Raw genomic sequence first — 21864 nt, 5'->3', positions numbered from 1 at the left:
TTCTAATGTATACTCTTATATATTTCCAATGTAAACTCATATATTTCCAATAGACAAAACATGGGAAAATACAGTCCAATTGCTTCTACATGCACTAAGATTCCCATACTTGATGAATACCCACATAGGAACTTGTAAATGTGACATCTATCACAAATTTCTAGGGCCAACTATTGTTAATGCTCTCATGATAGCCAACATTGTAAAGAAAACAGGTGAATTAATTCATGTAAAATTAGTCATAAAACCTACTTATAAGAAATTTTCTAAATTACTAGAGTTCAATCAATGTCAAAACAGTTTCGAGAACTCTTTCAAATGGCAAAAAATAGTTATAATGACCTATCAATACGTTAGTCACTCCATCCTATGCAGTAGGATACTAACCTGTTGTTCCAGGTGCATTTGCTGGCACTCTGCTAACATTTCTTTGTGTAAATCAGATTTGCTATCATCTGTGTCACCACTGTCTTCTTCTTCTTCATCATCATCTTCTTCTTCTTCATCAACATCATCGTCAACACCACCATTGATTTGATGTCTATTTCCTTTTACTGATTCTACTGCTGTACCTTTTATTTGTCCATTTTGGGGTTCAGCACATGTATGATTGCCGAGTTCCTTCGACTTGTCTGAAAAAGTAAATAAAAAGCCTGCATTTTTGTGACAGCAAAATGTCAGAGAGTACTGTAACTTTATTTTGAAAGTCAAATTTAATATTATAATTGGACTTTGAGCTAGGCATTGAGTCCAAAAAAATTGCTAATACATCTAAAGGGGCAATATGGGTTGTGCTTTATAGATAATGGAATAGGTATAAAGTCACATTGAACTTGGTTTGCTATTCTTTGCACAAATGAAATTATAATGATACCTCACCCAATACATTTCCCAACATCTTCACATGTTCCTGTCACATCCAATTGCCTCTGCCTCTGCAAAGTCTCCCAGCAATTTCTAATCTTACATCATCTTGTTTCCACCATTATATTCTTTTGCAAACAAGGAAATCTAATTTGATACTTCATTCCTTCATTACCAGTTTTGTCTGCTGATAAAAGACCCAACTACCTGTATTGTAAACAGTGATAATTACTCAAGATCCATCTTCTGGCACATATTTAATTTCCTATCAACAGCATTAACTTTAGTGGCATCCAAAGACTCAGGCTGGTCTCCCAACTATCATTCAAAATACCATGCTAATGTCTGGGATATCATGTACAACTACCTTAGAACAGTTCTTCCTTTTGGAAAGCTGTCTTCCATATTCTATTTCCACTGGAATTATCTGTTACCAATATCTTTAACATCTACAGAGCCTGTTTATATAGCTTAATGCACAGCAAGCTATCTTGCAAGACAATAAGAAAGACAGACCCGGATTGAATTCGAACTGAAGATTAGCAACCATTGGCATGATACACAATCTAGCCTTAGTGTAGATTTTAGACAGTTTCCCACACTAGTTTTGACAGAATCTAGGCTGGTATACAACCTTGACTCAGAAAATAGTTCCCTCCCCTAGCTGAGAACTGTACTGACTGGATAGGCATTGTGCCACAAGGTTAGAATAAATACAAAATGTAGAACTGTGTGAGGTATCCCTGGACAATTCGGCTGCAGTGAACCACATTCAGCCTTCCTGTGACTGTCTCACCACGACTTGACCACCAGTAAATAAACGCTAGAGACTAAAATCAAATAAAAATAAAGCACATCCAAATTCAGAGATGGTATTGGCAGTTTGAAGAAATAAGATATTCATTCAAAGGGAACAGTGCCAGCTGGCCATATGCATCAGCATAAAAAGTTGAAAGAATCCATGTTTTGTTTGAACATAGTCCAACGAAATCAATGTACAAAGACAGTATTGGGCTAGATGTGCCACAGTGATTTAGTGTGTCCTCAAAAGGATGCTTAGAATGGATCCATGCATACAATGGCGCCCATACCTATGGTTAAGGGAACGCCACCCCCCTCCCCCTTAGTTCTCTGGGAAAGGAAAAAATATATTATATTAAGGTGTTTTTCTTTCAAGAAAACAATTTAAAAGTCAGTATCACATAGTTCTAACATGGTAAGATCTGAAAAAAAAAATTTATAGCTCCCGTCCCCCCGCCCAGAAACTATCATATGGGCACCCTTGCACACACAATTCAAATTTTACTATGTCAAATATATTGATTATGCTATAGCAATGGTGAAAGCAATGGAGAAAGAAATATCTGTTGCATGCTTAATTTTTAGCAATGAGGCAACATTACACCAAGTAGCAAGGTTAACAAGCATGAAATTCGAAAATATGGCAAAGAAAAATCTTTGCCTATAACTCAATGTCTAGATGACTCACTGGAAGGTAATGTAATCTGTGTGACATCAGCACAAAAATTGTGTGATCCATTTTTCTTCTTTGAGCTAAGGGTTTCAAAAATCAGTTACCTGCCTGCCACAGCTTGATATGGGTTCTACAGATTACATCTGTCAACAAGATGGGGCACACCCATATTCTTCCAAACAGTTGGATCGGTCATACTGGACATGATGATGCTGTGTACTGATCTCAGTCAGTTAGATCTCTTGACACCCGTCAGTTTCTTTTTATAGAGTTGTATAAAAGACTTTATGTATGTACCTCTCTTGCTGAAAACAATTCCATAACTCAAAATGCAAATTTCTAAATGAACTGGCATCAAAGAGTTTGCGTGTGCTTCAAAATATACGGAGTGAAATGAAGTAAGGCTTAAAAATTGTCTACCTGACCAAGGAGAGTCGTACTGGAACCTTAAAACTGCAGAATTTTTTAAAAAATTTCTTGTACGTTCTCTGTGATTCTTATTGAAGTATCACACCACATTACAAGTTTTATCCATTTGAAACTGCTATATTCCTTCGAATTGCCCTGTATTTTCAATGGCAGTTTGTGGCAGACAAATTTAATCTGCAAAGAATTCAAACTTGGAAAAAACCACCAAACTGAACAAAAATTAGTTGAGTTCAGGCTATTCTTCCCACTAGTATCACTGCTACCCTCACATCAGAATACGAAAATATCACAGTAACTGACAGTCATCATTCCCTTTAAGAGAATGTAAACTGCATTACACAGCAAACACAATAATGATGTCTCCCACAACAGAGTTTGAACAAAGGAGGACAATACAGAAATTAAAAAATAAGAAGCCAGACAGGCATAGATGCAGCACTCTCTGTTCTCGAAGTGTGCACAGACAGCATACAAACCCATTAACAAACATAATAACTGAGTCCTTTTGTTCATCACAAATGAAAGAAAGGTACAATCCTTTTAGCCATGTAAAATTTGGTATTTAAAGTAGGAGAAGTACAATATTGGCAAATACAGTGTTTGCAAAAGTGGTGCTTTAAGCTATTGACAAGGACGACTGTGTCACAGATATATTCTTAGACTTGTCCCAAGCTTTTGATGCTGCTGACCATAAAATAATACTAAAATAAAACTAAACAAACTAGAAGCACTAGCATAATGGAATTTTAAGCTCTGTTCTCATAATTGTAGAAAAAAATAATGAATTAATGAGAGTCTGTCTTTTTGCAAAAACATAATTTTTATTCTGTTAAATACCCAGAAGCAGTAGCTGTAAGACAAATAGGAAAAATAGTGGTTCCTATCGTACCTGGAATATGGTGTCAAAAATCAGAGATAGTTCACAAGTCTGATGATCATAAATTTATAGTAAAACAATTGTCAGACAGAAACATACAAACATAGTCATTCCTCGGGGTAGTATATCGGGTACAAATCTGTTCCCAATACATATCATTGACTTTCCTGCCAGTATTATGAAAAGTATAGATTGCTACTCACCACATGCTGGAGATGTTGAGATGCAGATAGGCACAACAAAAAGATTGTTAAACAAAACCGAAAATTTACGTTCCTAGCTTTCGGAACAAATGTTCCTTCATCAGGGAGGAGAGAGGGGAAAGAAAGGGAAGAAGGGAAATTAGATTCAGTTACTCACAACCCAGGTTATGAAGCAACAGGGAAAGGAAAACAGGGAGGGTAGCAAGGATGGAGGCATGGTTGTCAGAGGGAAGCCAAAGATACTCTACTGTAAGTACTGTGCCAGCTTCAAACCAAAGAGGATGCATACAGAAGTAAAGAGGTGTATAGTATAAAGATAAACACAACTATGTAAGATGAAAAGATGTGTGAATGGCTAAAGAGGAAAGGGAAAGAGGTGAAGACTGAAGAGTAAATGGGAGTGAGGTTGTTTAACGTAGGTTCAGTCCCGGGGGATGGCGGGATGAAAGGATGTGTTGGAGTGCAAGTTCCCATCTCCGCAGTTCAGAGGGATTGGTGTTGGGTGGGAGAAGCCAAATGGCACACACATACAGTGTAGCAGGTTCCTAGGTCCCTAGAATTATGCTGGAGGGCATGCTCTGCTACTGGGTATTGGACATCTCCTAGGCGGACAGTTCGTCTGTGTCCGTTCATGCACTCAGCCAGTTTATTTGTTGTCATACCGATGTAAAGGGCTGTGCAGTGCAGGCATGTCAGTTGATAAATGACGTGTAGTTTCACATGTGGCCCTGCCTTGAGTTGTGTATGTTTTACCAGTAACGGGGCTGGAGTAGGTGGTTGTGGGGGGATGCATGGGGCAGGTTTTGCAGCGGGGTCGGTTACAGGGGTAGGAACCGCTGGGAAGAGAAGGTAGTCTGGGAATATTGTAGGGTTTAACAAGGATGTTACGGAGGTTAGGGGGGCGACGATAGGCAACTCTGGGTGGTGTGGGGAGAATTTTGTCAAGGGATGATCTCATTTCGGGGGTTGACTTGAGAAAGTCATACTCCACACGGTCAAGTACGACAGTTGTGGAGCCTTTATCCGCCGGGAGGATGACAATAGAGCGGTCTATTTTCAGCTCTTTAATGGCACGGGATTCAGCTGGGGTGATGTTGGGGGTTGTCAGGATGTTCTTCAAGAAGGACTGGGAGGCAACACTGGATGTGAGGAATTCCTGAAATGTCTGCAAGGGATGGTTTTGGGGGAGGGTAGGAGGATCCCTTTGAGAACGCGGTCGGAACTGTTCTAGACAGGTTTCAACACTGGGTCTAGTATTTGGGGGCTGTGTTTGGGTAGTGAAGTGATATTTCCAGTTGAGGTTCCGGGTGAATGAGAGGAGATCTTTAACCAGGGCAGTGTGGTTAAATTTAGGTGTGGGGCTAAAGGTTAAGCCTTTTGATAGAACAGATGTCTCTGGAGGAGAGAGGGATCTGGATGAGAGGTTTAGAACTGAATTGGGACTGGTGATATGTGGCATTTGACTGTGGTTATAGTTGAGATTTGGTCTGTGTGGGGTATGTGCTGGGATGGGGAGATTGAGTAGGGTGGCTAGGCTAGGTTTGTTGCTATGAGGCTTATCACACTTACCAACTTCATCCTCACCCATAATTACTTCACTTTTGAAGGCCAGACCTGCAAACAAATCAGGGGAACGGCCATGGGAACCAGGATGGCTCCGTCCTATGCCAACCTCTTCATGGGCCGCATGGAGGAGGCTTTCCTGAAGACCCAACAGCTGCTTCCCCTGGCCTGGTATAGGTTTATAGATGACATCTTTGTGGCCTGGACTCATGGTGAAGAAACACTCCTTAATTTCCCCATAACCTCAACTCCTTTTCGAATCTGAATTTCACCTGGTCCTTCTCCAAAACCCAAGCCACCTTCCTGGATGTTGACCTTCATCTTGTTGAAGCTCACATCCACACTTCTGTCCATATCAAACCCACAAACAAACAACAGTACCTTCACTTTGATAGCTGCCATCCATTCCACATCAAACGCTCCCTTCCCTACAGCCTAGGTTTCGTGGCAAACGTATCTGCTCCAGTGACGAATCCCTCAACAATTACACCAATAACCTAACCAGTGCTTTCCTCTCCCGCAACTATCCTGCAGACCTTGTCCACAAACAGATCTCCCGAGCAATACATTCCTCCCCGTCCAACAACAATGTTCCTATCCCCAGACCACACAGAAGCATCCCCCTTGTCACCCAATATTATCCTGGCCTCGAAAACATCAACAAATTACTCCGCCAGGGATATGACTTTCTCAAGTCAACCCCCGAAATGAGATCATCCCTTGACAAAATTCTCCCCACACCACCCAGAGTTGCCTTTCGTCGCCCCCCCCCCCCCCCCTAACCTCCGTAACATCCTTGTTACCCTACAATATTCCCAGACTACCTTCTCTACCCAGCAGTTCCTACCCCTGTAACGGACCCCGCTGCAAAACGTGCCCCATGCATCCCCCCACAACCACCTACTCCAGCCCCGCTACTGGTAAAACATACACAACTCAAGGCAGGGCCACGTGTGAAACTACACATGTCATTTATCAACTGACATGCCTGCACTGCACAGCCTTTTACATCGGTATGACAACAACTAAACTGGCTGAGTGCATGAACGGACACAGACGAACTGTCCGCCTAGGAGATGTCCAATACCCAGTAGCAGAGCATGCCCTCCAGCATAATTCTAGGGACCTAGGAACCTGCTACACTGTATGTGCCATTTGGCTTCTCCCACCCAACACCAGTCCCTCTGAACTGCGGAGATGGGACCTTGCACTCCAACACATCCTTTCATCCCGCCATCCCCCTGGACTGAACCTACGTTAAACAACCTCACTCCCATTTACTCTTCAGTCTTCTCCTCTTTCCCTTTCCTCTTTAGCCATTCATGCATCTTTTCATCTTACATAGTTGTGTTTATCTTTATACTATATACCTCTTTACTTCTGTATGCATCCTCTTTGGTTTGAAGCTGGCACAGTACTTACAGTAGAATATCTTTGGCTTCCCTCTGACAACCATGCCTCCATCCTTGCTACCCTCCCTGTTTTCCTTTCCCTGTTGCTTCATAACCTGGGTTGTGAGTAACTGAATCTACTTTCCCTTCTTCCCTTTCTTTCCCCTCTCTCCTCCCTGATGAAGGAACATTTGTTCCGAAAGCTAGGAACGTAAATTTTTGGTTCTGTTTTTTGTGTATCTATTGGCTGTACTGAGCTGAGGTAAGTACTGGCCAGCCCCTCTATCTCTTTGTTAGTATTTGTTTCACATCTTTATATGAGATTTTCCATTGATCATTTAGATTGTTAAACAAGTAAGATATCAGCCAAAAGGCATTTTTCCAAATTAGACAACACACACACACACACACACACACACACACACACACACACACACACACACACACACACCCTTATATTCATGCATGTTGTCTGGAAGCTTACTTGTTTAACAGTCTTTTTGTTGTGCCTATCTGCAACTCAACATCTCCACTATATGATGAGTAGCATTCTATCCTTTTCATAATATTCATGCATGTTGTCTGGAAGCTTACTTGTTTAAAAGTCTTTTTGTTGTGCCTATCTGCAACTCAACATCTCCACTATATGATGAGTAGCTTTCTATCCTTTTCATAATATTGTCATTATTCCATCCTAGATTTTCCATTGCTTCACTTTCCTGACAGTATTTGACATTAAGTAAAAGTTCTGGTGACAGCAACATTAGAGTCACTGATAGTACACCAGAACTCCTAAAACAGGAGGAAAATTAAACCTTCATGTATGTTTACAATTGTGCAGAATGTAATACATTAACAGGGAACATAAAGAAAAAATATAGCGTGCACTTCAGCAGGGAAAAAAAATTCTGTCGTCACATTAAGTATAGATGATAAACCTATAAATAGTGTAACAAACACAAAGTTTTTAGAGATGAACGCTTACTGTCAGTTAACATAAAATGAACACACAAAGATACTAGCAGAAAGAATGGGAGCATGTTATACTGTTACGACTCTATAATCGGTTCATAAGAGTTATTTCTTGTGCTAACTATACTATTCCTACATATGTTCAATTAAATGTCTACATCTACATCCATAACCCACAAATCACAGTTAAGAACATGGCAGGGGGTATTTCCTCTATAACAGTTATTATGGCTTCTTTTTTGTCCATTTACATATAGAGTACAAGAAGAATGATTGCTTAATGGTCTCTGTGCGCACCATAATTAGTCTAATCTTGTCCTCATGATTCCTACAGGAGCTGTACATTGCTTGAAACTGGCAATGGAAATTTTGTAAATAGGCTTTCTTGGGATAGTTTGGGTTTATCTTCAAGCTTTTGTCATTTCAGTTTCTTCAGAATTTCCATGTCATTCTCTCATGGATCATACACCTGTGAATATTCATGCTGCTGTTCTCTCTATGCATTCAATTATTCCTGTATGACAAGGGTCCCACACACTTGAACGATACTCCACACACAGTGGCCCACGTGTTTTGCAAGCAATCTTCTTTGCAGATTGATTGCATCCCCTAGTATTCTAAAAATTAGCTAAAGTCTATCAATTTAATAAGTCACAGCTGCAAAATACTAATGTAAATTCTTTGCAAACGAATGGAAAAACTGGTAGAAGTCGAACTTGGGGAAGATAAGTTTGGATTCCGTAGAAATGTTGGAACACGTTTGGCAATAATGACACTATGACTTATCTTAGAAGAAAGATTAAGGAAAGGCAAACCTATGTTTCTAGCATTTGTAAACTTAGAGAAAGCTTTTGACAATGTTGACTGGAATACTCTTTTTTAAATTCTGAAGGTGGCAGGAGTAAAATACAGGGAGCGAAAAGCTATTTACAATTTGTACAGAAAGCAGATGGCAGTTACAAGAGTTGAGGGGCATGAAAGAAGGGAAGTAGTGGTTGGGAAGGGAGTGAGACAGGGTTGTAGCCTCTCCCTGATGCTATTCAATCTGTATATTGAGCAACCAGTAAAGGAAACAAAAGAAAAGTTCGAAGTAGGTATTAAAATCCATGGAGAAGAAATAAAAACTTTGAGGTTCGCAGATGACATTGTAATTCTGTCAGAGACAGCGATGGACTTGGAAGAGCAGTTGAACAGAATGGACAGTGTCTTGAAAGGAGGGTCTAAGATGAACATCAACAAAAGCAAACGAGGATAATGGAATGTAGTCGAATTAAGTCGGGTGATGCTGAGGGAATTAGATTAGGAAATGAGACACTTAAAGTAGTAAAGGAGTTTTGCTATTTGGGGAGCAAAATAACTGATGATGGTCGAAGTAGAGAGGGTATAAAAAGTAGACTGGCAATGGCAAGGAAAGTGTTTCTGAAGAAGAGAAATTTATTAACATCGAGTATTGATTTAAGTGTCAGGAACTCGTTTCTGAAAGTATTTGTATGGAGTGTAGTCATGTAGGGCAGTGAAACATGGACGATAAATAGTTTAGACAAGAAGAGAATAGAAGCTTTCGAAATGTGGTGCTACAGAAGAATGCTGAAGATTAGATGGGTAGATCACATAACTAATGAGGAGGTATTGAATAGAATTGGGGAAAAGAGGAGTTTGTGGCACAACTTGACTAGAAGAAGGAATCGGTCTGTAGGACATGTTCTGAGGCATCAAGGGAACACCAATTTAGTACTGGAGGGCAGTGTGAAGGGTAAAAATCATAGAGGGAGACCAAGAGATGAATACACTAAGCAGATTCAGAAGGATGTAGGTTGCAGTAGGTACTGGGAGATGAAGAAGATTGCACAGGACAGAGTAGCATGAAGAGCTGCATCAAACCAGTCTCAGGACTGAAGGCCACAACAACAACAACAACAACAACAACAACAAGCAGATGAGAAACATTTATACATTACATCTATTCGAGAAGGTGGCTAAAACATACTTCATCAGTGATGCTTACTAAAAATTAAAGATTACTTAGAGAACTTGGAAAAGCAGTTAATAGGAAAAGCGGTCAACTACAACACCCTGTCACATTACGATACATGTTATATTGTTGTCGTTGTGGTCTTCAGTCCTGAGACTGGTTTGATGCAGCTCTCCACGCTACTCTATCCTGTGCAAGCTTCTTCATCTCCCAGTACCTACTGCAACCTACATCCTTCTGAATCTGTTTAGTGTATTCATCTCTTGGTCTCCCTCTATGATTTTTACCTTCCATGCTGCCCTCCAATGCTGAATTGGTGTTCCCTTGATGCCTCAGAACATGTCCTACCAACCGAACCCTTCTTCTAGTCAAGTTGTGCCACAAACTCCTCTTCTCCCCAATTCTATTCAATACCTCCTCATTAGTTATGTGATCTACCCATCTAATCTTCAGCATTCTTCTGTAGCACCACATTTCGAAAGCTTCTATTCTCTTCTTGTCCAAACTATTTATCGTCCATGTTTCACTTCCATACATGGCTACACTCCATACAAATACTTTCAGAAATGGCTTCCTGACACTTAAATCTATACTCGATGTTAACAAATTTCTCTTCTTCAGAAACGCTTTCCTTCCCATTGCGTCTACATTTTATATCCCCTCTACTTTGACCATCATCAGTTATTTTGCTCACCAAATACCAAAACCCATTTACTACTTTAAGCATCTCATTTCCTAATCTAATTCCCACAGCATCACTCAATTTCGTTCGACTACATTCCATTATCCTCGTTTTGCTTTTCTTGATGTTCATCTTATATTCTGCTTTCAAGACACTGTCCATTCTGTTCAGCTGCTATTCCAAGTGCTTTGCTGTCTCTGACAGAAGTACAACGTCATCGGCGAACCTCAAAGTTTTTATTTCTTATCTATGGATTTTAATTCCTACTACAAATTTTTCTTTTGTTTCCTTTACTGCTTGCTCAATATACAGATTGAATAACATCGGGGAGAGGCTACAACCCAGTCTCACTCCCTTCCCAACCACTGCTTCCCTTTCATGCCCCTCGACTCATATAACTGCCATCTGGTTTCTGTACAAATTGTAAATAGCCTTTCGCTCCCTGTATTTTAACCCTGCCACCTTTAGAATTTGCCTTTCCTTAATCTATTTTCTAAGATAGGTCGTACGGTCAGTATTGCTTCACATGTTTCAACATTTCTATGGAGTCCAAACTGATCTTCCCCGAGGTCGGCTTCTATCAGTTTTTCCATTCGTCTGTAAAGAATTCGTGTTAGCATTTTGCAGCCGTGGCTTATTAAACTGATAGTTCGGTAATTCACATCTGTCAATACCTGCTTTCTTTGGGATTGGAATTATAATATTCTTCTTGAAGTCTGAGGGAATTTCGCCTGTCTCACACACCTTGCTCACCAGATGGTAGAGTTCTGTCAGGACTGGCTCTCCCAAGGCTGTCAGTAGCTCTAATGGAATGTTGTCTACTCCAGGGGCCTTGTTTCGACTTACGTCTTTCAGTGCTCTGTCAAAATCTTCACACATTATAATATCTCCCATTTCATCTTCATCTACATCCTCTTCCATTTCCATAAGATTGTCCTCAAGAACATCGCCCCTGTATAGACCCTCTATATACTCTTCCCACCTTTCTGGTTTCCCTTCTTTGCTTAGAACTGAGTTTCCATCTGAGCTCTTGATATTCATGCAAGTGGTTCTCTTATCTCCAAAGGTCTCTTTAATTTTCTTGTAGGCAGTATCTATCTTACCCCTAGTGAGATAAGCCTCTACATCCTTACATTTGTCCTCTAGCCATCGCTGCTTAGCCATTTTGCACTTCCTTTCGATCTCATTTTTGAGACGTTTGTATTCCTTTTTGCCTGCTTCACTTACTGCATTTTTTTTATTTCTCCTTTCATCAATTAAATTCAGTATCTCTTCTGTTACCCAAGGATTTCTACTAGCCCTCGTCTTTTTACCTACTTGATCCTCTGCTGCCTTCACTATTTCATTCCTCAAAGCTACCCATTCTTCTTCTACTGTATTTCTTTCCCCCATTCCTGCCAATTGTTCCCCTATGCTCTCCCTGAAACACTGTACAACCTCTGGTTTTTTCGGTTTATCCAGGTCCCATCTCCTTAAATTCCCACCTTTTTGCAGTTTCTTCAGTTTTCATCTACAGTTCATAACCAATAAATTGTGGTCAGAGTCCACATCTGCCCCTAGAAATGTCTTACAATTTAAAACCTGGTTACTAAAGCTCTGTCTTACCATTATATAATCTATCTGAGCCCTTCCAGTATCTCCAGGCTTCTTCCATGCATACAACCTTCTTTTATGATTCTCGAACCAAGTCTTAGCTATGAGTAAGTTATGCTCTGTGCAAAATTCTACCAGGCGGCTTCCTCTTTCATTTCTTAGCCCCAATCCATATTCACCTACTACGTTTCGTTCTCTTCCTTTTCCTACTGTTGAGTTCCAGTCACCCGTGACTATTAAATTTTCGTCTCCCTTCACTATCTGAATAATTTCTTTTATCTCATCATACATTTCATCAATCTCTTCGTCATCTGCGGAGCTAGTTGGCATTTAAACTTGTACTACTGTGGTAGGCTGTGGAATCTGTAGCTGTGATACACATTATGTAAACTATTTAATTGGATAGACAAAAAACCTACTGACCAAGTGGTGGCAGAACAGACACATAAAAGATGGTTGTAATTGGCAAGCTTTTGGAGCCAGTGACTCCTTCATGTAGAAGGGCTGTAGTGGAAGGAAGAAGGGTGAAGGAAAAGGACTGGAGATGTCTAGGAAAATGAGCAGATTTCAGGGAAGTCGCCCAGAGCTGCAGGTCAGGGGAGACTTATCGTAGGGGATGAGAAGGAAAGATTGATTGTTGGGGGACTGCATCGGACGAGATTTGAAAACCTGAGAGCTTAAAGGTGGAAGGCAGGGTAATATGCAGACATAGATTACCTTTTAAACAGCATGAGTTAATAAGAGTGAAAAGCTAAGTGAACTGTACATAACAGAGATGGGAGAGGGGCGGTGGAAAATAGACGGAAAAGACAATGAAACATGTAGAAAACTAAAACGGAGTGAAGAAAGGAGTAGTTACAGTGAAGAAATGTTGAGACCTAAGAAATTAATGTAAATTAAGGCCAGGTGGGTGGCGAGGACAAAGGACATGTTGTAGTGCTAGTTCCCACCTGCGGAGTTCTGAGAAACTGGTGTCTGGGGGAAGAATGCAGATGGTGCATGTGGTGAAACAGTTGCGAGGTCACGTTTGTCACATTGTAAAGCATGCTCTGCAACAGGATATTGCGAGTTGCCAGTATACACTCTCTTCCTATGCCCATTCATCCTAACTGATAATTTGGTGCTAGTATTTAAACACTTGTAGTATGCAAGCACTTCTACATCAGCACAATTATCAGCGAATTATCAATTAGGATGAATGGGAATAGGCAGAGATGTATACTGGCAACCGGCAATATCCAATGTCCTGGCAAATGAAGCCACAGGTAAATAAAATGGGAATAAGTGCCGAAAAATTATACATGTAAAAATGGTTTCTTCTACTGTATTTCTTTCCCTCATTCTTGACAATCGTTCTCTAATGCTCTCCCTGAAGCCCTCTACAACCTCTGGTTCTTTCAGTGCTAGTTCCCAACTGCGGAGTTCTGAGAAACTGGTGTCTGGGGGAAGAATCCAGATGGTGAATGTGGTGAAACAGGTGCGAGGTCACAAATGTCATGCTGTAAAGCATTCTCTGCAACAGGATATTGAGAGTTGCCAGTATACACCTTCTTCCTATGCCCATTCATCCTAACTGATAATTTGGTGGCAGTATGTAAACACTGGTAGTATGCGAGCACTGTTCAGCCTTCTACATCAAGACAAAATGGACAAATATACAAAAGTTTAATGCAAAATTAATAAGAGACATACAAGGCAGTAACACAGGGTATGGAAAAATGTATAACACACTGTCTGTGGGGATTGCACAGACAAAAAGCTACACATCTAGTATACTCTGGCAAAAACAGAAACCGGCTTGGTTATCAATTAACATCTGAAGCATGCATCCATGAGATAAAAAGTAATGTGAACAAAAATAAAGGAGTGAAGAATAAAATAGATATTGCATATATAGGATAACAATTAACTGATAACAATAAAACCCTTGGCATCCTCCACCTACAACCTAAAGGACATATCCTCAACCTTCTAGAAGAAAGAGATATCCCTTACGGTCTTAATCATAATCCTGACTCTACATTAAATGAGTAAACCACACTCAAACATACAACTATTCTAAGTAATTATGAGTTACTTAATCAACATAATGATGCACTCATGCCTATGTCTTTCAAGCTTCCGTAATCTCCAGTATTATAGAAGTAGTTACGACAATGATACTTCCGCTCTTTACACATTTATATTTTAACCCAATGCCTCTTGTTCCTCTGTTATCTCTAATGTACCGGAATCTTATTTTATCATGCAATATGTAAAAGAAATTTTTTTTATTAGGTTTGTATTTGTATCTAATCTCGGTTGTCTTAGTTTGTTCCCTGTTTTATTTATTTGCCACCTGCTCATGCACTTTTCTGTTTTGTGCTTATTTTATGATCCTGCAAGGGTGATATCTATAATTTTTGTTCACATTGTGTTTTATCTGCTGAACACAGGCTTCAGATGTTTTGCCACTCTCCACCAGATGCGTATCTTTTTGGCTACACAGTCAATACAAAGTTTTCCTTATTTTCTCATGTATTTAGATCTTACATAGGTCTGCTATGCTCAGCTGGTAAGCCATCAAGCTGCATCATTTAGTTTATTGTCTGTCGTATTTACGCATAAATGTGCATGCTCATCTTATTTATTTTCTATGTTGTATTTTATTTGTGTCCCTCCCCATACCTTACATTTCTGTTACACTCCCATGTGTCGCATGGACATGATTTTGATCCCACGTGACTGACTGGTCCACCCACCAGATTTCCACGACTTAACAAATTAAGTGAGTAGTGCCATTAATCACAGCTTTACCTGTGTTGTCATGTAACTCTGGACTAGTTGTACAATGAAGACATTATTTACAAATGAAGCAGATTTTTAATTCAGTTAATAAGATCCTCAGTTGCAGATGTGAACAAATACTTCATTTCTGTTGCTTACAGCTTGAGGTTATCAGGTTCAGTGAACAGTGCAATAGAATATCTGAGACTAGTCTTTAAAAATACCTTCAGTAAAATGGAAATGACACTCATGTCTCCCAAAGAAGTAGCATCCATAATAAAATCCTTAAAATCTAAGTATTCTAGTTGGTATGATAACATATCAATGAAGTTAATCAAAGAGTGCTCATGCTAGTTGAGTTCTGTCTTAAGTTATTTTTGTAATCAATCTCTTGTCAGCAGAACATTTCCAGACTGGCTAAAGCCCCTTTATAAGAAGGGGGATAAAGACATACCATCAAACTATCGACCAATTTCACTTTTGACGGTTTTTTCAAAAATATTTGAAAATGTTCAATTCAGGCATCTCCTTAATCATCTGACTGCAAATCTACATCTACATCTACATTTATACTCCACAAGCCACCCATCGGTGTGTGGCGGAGGGCACTTTACGTGCCACTGTCATTACCTCCCTTTCCTGTTCCAGTTGCGTATGGTTCGCGGGAAGAACGACTGTCTGAAAGCCTCCGTGCACATTCGAATCTCTCTAATTCTACATTCGTGATCTCCTCGGGAGGTATAAGTAGGAGGAAGCAATATATTTGATACCTCATCCAGAAACGCACCCGCTCGAAACCTGGCGAGCAAGCTACACTGCGATGCAGAGCGCCTCTCTTGCAGAGTCTGCCATTTGAGTTTGCTAAACATCTCCGTAATGCTATCATGGTTACCAAATAACCCTGTGACGAAATGCGTCACTCTTCTTTGGATCTTTATCTCCTCCGTCGACCCGATCTGGTACGGATCCCACACTGATGAGCAATACTGAAGTATAGGTCGAATGAGTGTTTTATAAGCCACCTCCTTTGTTGATGGACTACATTTTCTAAGGACTCTCCCAATGAATCTCAACCTGGTACCCGCCTTACCAACAATTAATTTTATGTGATCATTCCACTTCAAATCGTTCCGCATGCATACTCCCAGATATTTTACAGAAGTAACTGCTACCAGTGTTTGTTCCGCTATCATATAATCATACAATAAAGGATTCTTCTTTTTATGTATTCGCAATACATTACATTTATCTATGTTAAGGGTCAGTTGCCACTCCCTGCACCAAGTGCCTATCCGCTGCAGATCTTCCTGCATTTCGCTACAATTTTCTAATGCTGCAACTTCTCTATATACTAAAGCATCATCCGCGAAAAGCCGCATGGAACTTCCGACACTATATAATATATTGTTCAAGTCTAACTGCAAATAATATATTATTCAAGGCACAGTTTGGGTTTCTTAAGGGTTCTGATATAGAGAAAACTATTTACACTTACAGTGAGTATGTGCTTAATTTGTTACGTAATAAATTAGAGGCTACTGGCATTTTCTGTGACCTGTCAAAAAGCCTTTGACTGTATGAACCACAGCATTCTCTTAAGTAAATTTCCGAAACCCAAAATCATATTCTCCAAAGTCATTTTAAGTTGTTCTATTCTTCTCTAAAAAATTTGTGTCAGTATTTTGCAAGTATGAGTTATTTAACTGATCGTTCAAAAATATTCACACCTTTCAGCACCTGTCTACATCTACATCTGTATCTACATAGACACTCTGCAAGCCGGTGCATGGTGCATGGTGAAGGGTGCAAACAGAGTGAGGGAAAAAACAACTGTCTGTATGCCTCAGTATGAGCCCAATTTCTCATATCTTGTCTTCAGGGTCCTTGCATGTGATATATGTTGGTGGCAGTAGAATCGTTCAGTGGTCAGCTTCTCTGAATTTTCTCAATAGTGTTTCTCAAAAAGATGCTGCCCTCTCACCAGGGGTTCCCATTTGAGTTCCCAAAGCATCTCTGTAACACTTACATGTTGTTCGAACCTAACAGTAACAAATCTGGCAGCCCACTTCTGAACTGCTGCGATGTCTTCCTTCAATCTGACCTGGTACAGACTCGAAACACTCAAGCATTACTCAAGAATAGATCGCACTAGTGTCCTATATACGTAATTATTTGCAGGTGAACCACTCTTTTCTAAAATTCTCCCAATAAACCAAAGTTGACCATTTGCCTTCCCTACCAGTTTTCACATGCTTGTTCCACCTAATATTGCTTTGCAATGTTATGCCCAGATATTTAAACGACTTGACTGTGTCAAGTAGGACACTAGTAATACTGTATCAGAGCATTGCAGGTCTGTTCTTCCTCCTCATCCACATTAACTTATATTTTTCCACGTTTATGGCTAGCTACCATTCATCACACCAATTGGAAATTTTGTCTAAGTCGTCTTGTACCTTCTATCTTCTTCATAAATTAGATTACTACAATGTTCTTAATGTTTGAGGGTATTTTGTTTATCTCGTATATCTTATACACCTGTTGGAATGGTTCTACATCTACATGAATGTTCAGCAACTCTCTGTGAAGCACATGGCACGTTTCTTCAGCACCTTGTGACACTCTCCCATGGTTAAACAAACTTGTGACCAACAAAATTCTCTCGGGATTCCAGCCACATTATGTGGTTCAAAATCAACAAGCTTTCGGCCGAGTGTTCCTTAGCCACTGTCAAGAGGTGACAGCTGAAGGATTGCTGTTGCCATCCTTGTATGGTCGCACTGCCTTCAGTGACATCACTGGTGCTCGATCCAGTGCCACATATGGTAAAGTTTTCATTAACCAAACAATGGAACATCCAGGATGGAATGTAACAATATTTTTATTACAAATTTGCAGCGCTCAGTTCAACCTTCAAATGGCCAGGTTCCAAGTAGTGCTTAACTGGAGGCCCCCATCTTTATTGAGGATGTTTTCAGAAATTTTTATCTTGATCACTTCTTTTATGATGTTCTGCCAAAAACCATTAGTCTACAAAATATCAGATGTCTAAGCAAATGCAATACAGAGTATGTTTTCTAGAGTATCTTCTGCTAGTGCTCATTTCTCAGGATACCTGAGGCAAAAACACCTCTCATGTTCTATATGGCACAGTTCAATAGTACATACAGTCTGTCTGACATAAAACTGTCCACACCCACACAGTATCTTATATACTCCTGGTGTTTTTAGACAATTTTGTGTGGATAATTATATGTTGGACAGACTATACTTACTACTGAACAATGCTATCCAGAAAACAAGAGATGTTTTTGCTCATGGTATCCTGCGACATCAGTAGTAGTGGAACATGCTGAAGAAAACAGGCACTGTATTGCATTTGCCAAGACATCTGTTAATACACAGACTATTAGTTTATGGGACAGCATTATAAAAAAAGTGACTGAGATAAAAATTCCTGATAACATCCTTAATAAAGATGGTGGACTGCAGCTAAGCACAGTTTGGAACCCAGCCATCGGAACGTAGAAGTGGGGGCGGCATGTGTGAAACAACATTACCATTTATGGCTTTGGAGCAAACACCAGTGATGTCACTGAAGGTAGCGTGGCTGTATAAGGGTGACATGAGCAACTGTTCAACAGTCACCACTTCACAGTGGCCGAGGAGTGCTCGGCCAAACGCTCGTGGATTTCAAACCATTTGATGCAGTTCAAAGCCCAAGTGAATTTTATCATTATACATCACTGTGAAACTATGTATTTGTATAACCTTTGACTATTTGTACTGTACTTCAGTGTATAGGTTCAATATTGTCTTTTAGTCCTACTTGGTAAGGGACTCATCTACTTGAGCAATGTTCTAAGATGGGTGGCACAAGTCACTTGTAAGCAATCTCTCATGTAGAATGGCTGCAATTCCCTAATATTCTATCATCAAACTGAAGTCTGCCACCTGCTTTACCCATGTCAGAGCCTATGTAATAGTTCCATTTCACAACCGTACAAACTGGTACATACAGGTATATGAACGAGTTGACTGTTTCCAGCTGTGACTCACTGATACTGCAGTCAGAAGATAAAATTTTTTTTTCCATTTTATGAAGTGTGCAATTTTACATTTTTTAACATACAGGGTATGTTTGCTATTTTTTTTCATTTTATGAAGTGTACAATTTTACATTTTTGAACATACGGTTTGCAATCTTTGTCCCACTTTTAAATCTTGTTCAGATCTGATTAAATATTTATGTAGCTTTTTTCACAATAAGTCATTACAGATAACTACATCTCTGACTAATGTTTAAGGTTGCCGTTTTTGTCTGCCAGGTCATGGTCATTAATATACAACATGAACAGCAAGGGTCCCACCTAACATCCCTGGGGCACACCCAAAGTTACTTCTACGTCTGTTACTGACTCTTCATGCTATGCTACTGGCCATTAAAATTGCTACACCACAAAGATGACGTGCTACAGATGTGAAATTTAACCAACAGGAAGAAGATGCTGTGATATGCAAATGATTAGCTTTTCAGAGCATTCACACAAGGTTGGTGCTGGTGGCGACACCTACAACGTGCTGACATGAGGAAAATTTCCAACCGATTTCTCATATACAAACAGCAGTTGACCGGCATTGCCTGGTGAAACACTGTTGTGATGCCTCATGTAAGGAGGAGAAATGGGTACCATCACGTTTCCGACTTTGATAAAGGTCAGATTGCAGCCTATCGTGATTGCAGTTTATCGTATCGCGACATTGCTACTCGCGTTGGTCGAGATCCAATGACTGTTAGCAGAATATGGAATCGGTGGGTTCAGGAGGGTAATACGGAACGCCGTGCTGGATCCCGACGGCCTCGTAACACTAGCAGTCAAGATCGTGCAGCCACGTCTCGATCCCTGAGTCAACAGATGGGGACATTTGCAAGACAACAATCATCTGCACGAACAGTTCGATGACATTTGGAGAAGCATGGACTATCAGCTCAGAGACCATGGCTGCGGTTACCCTTGACGCTGCAACACAGACAGGAGTGCCTGCCATGTTGTACTCAATGATGAACCTGGGTGCATGAATGGCAAAACGTCATTTTTTTTTTTTTTTTTTCGTTTGAATCCAGGTTCTGTTTACAGCATCATGATAGTCGCACCTGTGTTTGGCGACATTCGTCATCGCCATACTGGGGTATCACCCGGCATGATGGCATGGGGTGCCATTGGTTACACGTCTCGGTCACCTCTTATTCCCATTGACAGCACTTTGAACAGTGGACATTACATTTCAGATGTGTTATGACCTGTGGCTCTACCCTTCATTCGGTCCCTGTGAAACCCTACATTTCAGCAGGATAATGCATGACCGCATGTTGCAGGTCCTGTACAGACCTCTCTGGATACAGAAAATGTTCGACTGCTGCCGTGGCCAGCACATTCTCCAGATCTCTCACCAGCTGAAAATGTCTGGTCAATGGTGGCCGAGCAACTGGCTCGTCACAATACGCCAGTCACTACTCTTGATGAACTGTGGTATCATGTTGAAGCTGCATGGGCAGCTGTACCTGTACACGCCATCCAAACTCTGTTTGACTCAATGCCCAGGCGTATCAAGGCCATTATTATGGCCAGAGGTGGTTGTTCTGGGTACTGATTTCTCACGATCTATGCACCCAAATTGAGTGAAAATGTTATCACATGTCAGTTCTAGTATAATATATTTGTCCAATGAATACCCGTTTATCATCTGCATTTCTTCTTGGTGTAGCAATTTTAATGGCCAGTAGTGTAGATAACATGCTTTGTTCTACATACCGAAAAGTCCTGAATCCAGACACAAATATCAGTTGATATGCCATACAACTGTACTTTTGATAATAAGTGAAGATGTGATACTGAGTCAAATGCTTTTTGGAAATTGAGACATGCTGCATCTACCTCTTCATCTTGCTCGAAAGGTTTCAGAATGCCATGGGTGATACGTATGAGATGGATTTCAAGAGATCAATGTTATTGGAATCCATGCTGTTTGGCATGGAGGAGGCCATTCTGTTAGACATACCTTATAATGTCTGAGATCTGAATAAGTTCCAAGATTATATGACAAATAGTTGTCTGCTACCATTTTAATTAGTTTAGATTAAATTTAGTTTTGTTCCATAGATCCAAGAATCAGATGATTCTCATGGCTGTGGAACATGTCAGAAAGCATAACATAAAAAACATAGAATGTTTGAATGTAATACTCATTTCCCTGGCCATTTTTCAGGAGACTGTCCAGAAGGAGACTGTCAAGATATGTGAATGCATTACAGTAAAATGGAACTTCTACTATTTACAAAATTAATACATTGTCAGAATGAAACATAGTTATGCACTTTTAATAACTTTATCATACACAAAGTATGTAATCTTGACTGTTGTGACCAAGTGCTGTCAAAACTGAAAACTAACAGGCATTTTTACTTAAGCTGTTATAACATTCCCTGTTAAGATCCATCTAGAGAGTAGAAGGAGCTGTCCACCAAAAGGTCTTTCAAATTCTGACTAAACTGTGCTTTATCTGAAACCAAGTTTTTAATGGTTGCTGGCAATTTATTGAAAATGTGTGTTCCCGAATACTGGACCCCTTTTCAGACCAGGTAAGTGACTTCTGGTCTTTATGTACATTGATCTTAATCCTCGTATTGATACTATGTATTGAGCTATTAGTTGGAAACAGAGACATATTATCTGCAACAAATTTCATTAAGGAATAAATATACTGAGAAGCCATGGTTAGATTACCAAATTCCTTGTCTTTGCACTATAAAAACTTTTGCTAAGTTTGACGAGTTATCTGAAAATATGATCCCATATGACACAATAGAATGAAAGTAAGAAAAGTATGCAAGTGTATTTTTATTTATAACGCCCACATCCGACATCAGTGGTATTGCAAATACAGAATTGTTTAGGAGCCTCAGCAGTTCTATGACATGCCCTCCCCCAACTGACATAGTTGTTGAGGTGTAATCTCTTCCTGTAGACGGGTGTGACCTGTTTTTCCTTTCAACTACTGGCCATGATTTTCTGTTTGG

The 21864-nt window shown here is 40.0% G+C and overlaps 1 protein-coding gene across 1 annotated transcript in view; it reads right to left on the bottom strand.

The window, feature by feature from the left end:
* Positions 1–21864, bottom strand: part of LOC126418518 (gastrula zinc finger protein XlCGF48.2-like) — an 89331-nt gene that overhangs the window by 64500 nt on the left and 2967 nt on the right. The window contains exon 2 of the mRNA XM_050085318.1: positions 388–632. Within this exon, the coding sequence (XP_049941275.1) occupies positions 388–632 (245 nt within the window). The remainder of the gene's footprint in view (positions 1–387; positions 633–21864) is intronic.

Source organism: Schistocerca serialis, chromosome 9, assembly GCF_023864345.2.
Source record: "Schistocerca serialis cubense isolate TAMUIC-IGC-003099 chromosome 9, iqSchSeri2.2, whole genome shotgun sequence".
NCBI classification, from domain to species: domain Eukaryota; kingdom Metazoa; phylum Arthropoda; class Insecta; order Orthoptera; family Acrididae; genus Schistocerca; species Schistocerca serialis.
The sequence above is the reverse complement of the archived record's forward strand: the minus strand, read 5'-3'. Positions and strand labels throughout refer to the sequence as shown.